At 40.6% G+C, this 5,053-nt stretch overlaps 1 protein-coding gene across 1 annotated transcript; it reads right to left on the reverse strand.

Moving 5' to 3' along the window:
* Positions 1–650: 650 nt before the first annotated feature.
* Positions 651–3,464, reverse strand: LOC117934877 (signal-regulatory protein beta-2-like). The gene is made up of 6 exons (XM_034856930.1): positions 3,248–3,464; positions 2,818–3,153; positions 2,393–2,728; positions 1,568–1,699; positions 1,427–1,458; positions 651–815 (listed from the first exon to the last, which is right to left on the reverse strand). Exons 1-6 carry the CDS (start codon positions 3,294–3,296, stop codon positions 651–653), a joined length of 1,050 nt encoding a protein of 349 aa, XP_034712821.1. The 5' UTR covers positions 3,297–3,464.
* Positions 3,465–5,053: the final 1,589 nt, after the last annotated feature.

A 5,053-nucleotide genomic window follows, 5' to 3' on the forward strand; every position in this document is an offset into this window, starting at 1 on the left:
ATTTTTGGAAAAAGGCTGCAATGAAACAAAGAGTGAAAAATGTAAAGGGGTCTGAATACTTTCCGTACCCACTGTATTTCAGCACCATGGACAGAGGGCAAATTTCCACATTTAACACAGCAAGGCACACATACACACACACACACACACACAGGATATTATTACTTGTTATACGACATAGCTGTCGGAATTATGGGTCACTATATTCAGGCATTCTTATTACTTCAGTCTAGCCTACAAATCTAGATGCACTCTAGCGGCAGCAAATGTAATCACATTGTGTATAAAGTCGGTGGGCGGGCTTAACATAATGACAGCAGAGTTGCGACGGTTCCACGTGAATTCCCTGCTACTTAACAACAAAGAAGATAGCTGCTGGCGAACAGGGGTCTTTTAAATCGGCTTTGGCCGCAACTCTGGAAGACTTGGAGTTAGGGCACTGAGGTCATTCTTTAAATTGGTAGATTTTTTTGGAGACCGGCTACGGCAAAAGTTGAATCTATCAACTAGCGTTGCTCTGGTTGTTTGTAGCGCTATACTATTGCGTGCAGAAGGAATTTGAAAGACAACCGTTTATCCCGCCACTTGAATTGAGCCCTGCTAATGTTGAGTTCCTAGACCCACCATCTTGATGATCTGTCAGGCTACCTTCAGTCTTCATTCTCCCTGATTTGTCTTCCCACCTGTCGGTTCTGTTGACAGTATCTGAGGTTGGAATATACTACGGAGTCTTCACAGTATTCACCTCTAGCTTGTCTGGTGGGGAAGCGTCTAGGGGCCAAACACACAGGTGCATAGATTACTGTATCAGTAGTCTGTGGAAAAAAACAAAATGAAAAACACTTGAGACTGGCCATACAAAGACGTGGTGCAATTGAAACCAAGACATTCTTGGTCCCAACTCATTGGCATTATTTTTTTTTAATTTTCTGAGAACCCCTTTGGCATAATTTTTCAATGTGTTGGACAGGAACTGGTGCCATAACTCTCTGAATTTGGACTCTTTGGCATCATTTGTTGACGTGCAGGGCCACTTAGGTGAGGTAAGTTATGGTTGTGGGGGGGTTAAAACATGCAGTTTAAGTGACAAGCAAGAAACCAATATGACACAAACCCTGGCCTCCTGGGAAAGTCTAGGAGAGCCGCATAATTAAATGATTTCATCCCTGTTCAAGTTAGTAGAGTGCAAATCCCGAATCACGTCTTTAGAGCGCCTGCTCTGTGGTGGGCTCAGTGTGGAAGTAGCACCGATCATCTGGGTAATTTTGGACTCGATAAAAGCTTTATGCGCCAATGAGCAACTCTCAAAGGAATGAACGGGCCTCCGCCTTATACAGACATTGTGCTTCTGTATCTGACTCTGTATCTGACTCGGAGTGAGAAAGCCTTAATCAAACACAAAGGTTACACACAGCTGACGAATTACCTGATTGCCATCAGAAAAGCCATCCGTTGTCTCTAAAGAAACAAAGAAGTCAATTTCAGTTACTGCATGCAGGATGCATGTAGCCAAATGTGCTTGTGATTCTTCTGCAGAGATACAGCTGATCAGTACGGTTTGAAATACCGGTGGAATCTTTCCTCTGACTCTTGCAAAGTTTCCATATAAGGATGAGTGTCACAATCCCCAGAATGATGTTTGATAGCGTCAAAGCAATCACAGTTGGACTCAGTTCAGATAGTTTGGTGCCAGCACTTTCTGCAGAATAAAATAAATGGTGCTTAGCTTAAATACAAGTAACTAGCAGTGCAACAGTCTCAGTTTAAAAAGACATTGGAGTTACATATTCACTATAGGTCACTTACCGTTATATCCTGCAGTATTCATCGTATAAAAGGTCAGTTCACCCAATGTGCACGCGGAAAACCTTCCCCTATGGTATTTATCCATTAAAAAGTTTTGGTTTATTGACACGTCGCCTCATGTCAATACAGCAGCATAGTATTTCAAAACAAATTGCATTCTGCAACAATTTTTTTTTTTTTTAAAGCAATCTAAAATATTTTGATTTAATAGTGTTTTTGTTGCCTTACCCTGGCCCTTTTATGAAAATTAATGGCTAATTGCATACATTATAGTTGAATTAGGTGTATTTTTCTTAACCCCAATTTTTCCCAAACCTTAACTATACCATAAAAACAATTTTCATCATTGATTAATCTGCTGATTATTTTCTGGATTAATCATTTGGTAAATTGAATGTCAGGAAATAGTGTCAGATGTTTTGTATTTTTGCTTGAAAAATGACCAACAATAAATTGGTTATCAAAAAAAGTTGCTGATTATTGTCCTGTCGATCGATCTAAGGAATAAACAGCCCGTCGATTCAACGTGGTTTTGGTTTTGCAGCAATTTGCAGGAATTGGAAGTACTTTGGACTTAAACTCTTACTGTGAACAATAATCCTGGTCCCATTTCCAAACAGCGTCTGTCCACATGACGTCAGGACACAGTAGAAGGTTCCAGAATCATCAGAGCTGAGGTTCCTCAGGAGAAGCTCGTACACACAGCTAGTCTCTCCACTCTCGGTCATCTGGCAGCTCTTATTTCCAGAGTAGTAGATCATTGGTGGAGCAGAGTGATGAGAGCTTTTCAGCCACATAACACTGATGTGTTCTGCTGCACAGCGGCCAGTGTGAACAGAACAGCTGAGAGTCACAGAGTCTCCTGGTTGGACGGGTCCAGACTCCGGCTGCTGGACACCAAAGTCCCTGATCGGATTTGAACCTTGGGGAAGAAATCAGAGAACTATGATCGTTAGCTTTATGTTCACATTCAGCTGAAATTGGGGTGCTGTCAGGAGAGAGAATGAATACCTTTCAGCGCCAAAAAGGTTCCCGATCCAAATTGAATCTCGTTTAACAGCACGACTCCACAGAAGTATGTTCCAACGTCTTCCCATGTTGTTGCAGAAATGCTCAGATGGCTGTTGATTTCGTCAAATTTGACTGAATAACGGCGCTGAGATGCCTCAGGAAATGTACTCCGATTATAGAAATTATTGAATGCTGCCACAAGCTGCAGTCCCATCCCTGTGGTGAATTTGTACCACACTCTTTTTTTCAGGTTACTCTTTATGTGGCATTCAATTGTAGCAGAGTCTCCGAGTTTCACTGTTTGGAAAGGAACAGGCTGAGAAATCTCTGCTGCACCTGCAATATACAGAGATAATTTAAGTGTGTCTGTCTGTTTGTTTGTCTGTGGACGCTCATGAAAAGATTACACAGGTGGATTTCTGGTACTTACACAAAGGCCAGAGCAGGAGAACATTCACAAAGTAAAGCCTCATCTTCATGTACTTCACTGGTCCGGCTTCTCCTCCTTAGCAGTTCTGACTTACTGAATCAACAGTAGCAGCACACATAACATATTCACCACTTGTCCTACATTCCACCACATCCGTCAGATCTGATTGGTTCATCCACCTCACCTTCCAAAACATGTTTGCTAGTTCACATCGAAGCAAAAAGCCCCACCATCAAGATGTGTTTTCACACTGTTTCTACAGTCTGCTTGCTCTGTCTATAGAGACCATAAGGGCCTCGTTGATTTTGATTTGATGTTTTTAAGTGAAAGCAGGTAAACCACAATGAGGTTGGCATAATGGAAACTGCAATTTAGATGCATACTTTCCAGAAGAATGGAGGACTTTGAAATAGGTCCGGAAACTGAAAGTGTGTTTCTAAGCCAAAGGGTGGTAAGAAAGGAACTAAGTAAGTATGGGTAACAGATCAAGATAATTTCTTACGTAACAGTGGCTTTACCATAGTACTTGGTTGGACTGATCCGAAAATTGTGAGGCAAGAAAAAGGATACAAAAGTGCATCATTACAAATCAGGCAAGAATTTCCTGCCCTGTTATTGGTCGGATATGTCTGGGGGCGGGAGCAAGAAAGTAAAAACAGGAAAAAGGTCTTGTTTTCTGGTCTAGTGGTTTCTGGGATAGAAACACTGCAAGCTGCTACAATTTGCTGCTTTGCTGCATTGCAGATTGCTAAACACGCCTGACTTCAGGAGACATTAACTCAGACTTGCGGAGTATGTGCTGTTGTTGCGGTGTGCTGAGACCATTTCTTCAAGCAGGTCTTTGGTCCGCTTTTGGTGCGCACCAGAGTTCGACTGCTGTGTTCTCACCTGCCTAAACAAACCGCGCCAGCGGGGCAAACAAACTAGTTTGATTCAAACTAAATGAAGGCTGTTTGTGTGAAAACGCCCTTAGAGAGCTTCCACTAGGCAAGGCACTACACAAGAATAGGGTAAAGATAGTACATTTAACCATTAAACTTCCCAAGTTTATTACTTGCATTGATACATTTTTTTTTTTTTTTGAAATTTTAGCCCGTAATAGGAACGGTATTATCTAATTAAATATTTGCTAACATTCAGACATTTCTAGAACAGCAACGTGAACATTGGATGAAGCCAGGCTTCCATTTCTTGTTTCATGTTGTTTTTTAAGGTTTTTAGGTAATGTTGGAAAACCTTTTTTTTTTCTTTTTTTCATCACTCCATAAATCAGAAACTACAAAGACAGGACCATGAAAAATATCCTTTTTTTTGGCCATGTTTTTAAGAATAAAATGTTATATAAAAGAAACATTGGATGACATGAACAAACCCCTTGGTAAAAATCTTGAATATAGCAGAATATGTTAGTGCTCCTGCAGTAGACTTCTACCATTTTGAGAAAACAGTCTTTAGTGGTGGTTCTATATGTGTATATTTTGTAAAACCCCAATACCATTAATACAATTAGACTTATTATTATGTAGTCATTTAACTTAACTTCAATTTTAACAGCTGGGGACTCGAAACCCCCTAAACGGAAAACTGTCACAAAGTATAAAGGATAAAACGATGTTAAATGTGTTCCTGAGCAGAATTTTAATTTTTATTAATAAAATAGCCAACAAAACCAGGTGTTAACAAATGCAGTCACTGCAGGGATTGATGAACTTCTTACATCAAGTAAGTTTTTTTGGTGTGGGAGGGAACCAGGGGACTTGGAGTGAACCTATGCAATCACTGCATGGAATATTTGCCAAATTGAGA

The sequence above is a fragment of the Etheostoma cragini genome, chromosome 19 (genome assembly GCF_013103735.1).
Source record: "Etheostoma cragini isolate CJK2018 chromosome 19, CSU_Ecrag_1.0, whole genome shotgun sequence".
Classification (NCBI taxonomy): Eukaryota; Metazoa; Chordata; class Actinopteri; order Perciformes; family Percidae; genus Etheostoma; species Etheostoma cragini.

What these genes read in the sequence shown, in the direction of transcription:
- LOC117934877 (XM_034856930.1), bottom strand. Translation starts at nt 3,296, where the DNA reads ATGAAGATGAGGCTTTACTTTGTGAATGTTCTCCTGCTCTGGCCTTTG. An exon ending in AACCTTTTTGGCGCTGAAAG is followed by an intron (nt 2,729 to 2,817) that starts GTATTCATTCTC and finishes TTCTTCCCCAAG; the next exon opens with GTTCAAATCCGATCAGGGAC. An exon ending in GACCAGGATTATTGTTCACA is followed by an intron (nt 1,700 to 2,392) that starts GTAAGAGTTTAA and finishes TTTATTCTGCAG; the next exon opens with AAAGTGCTGGCACCAAACTA.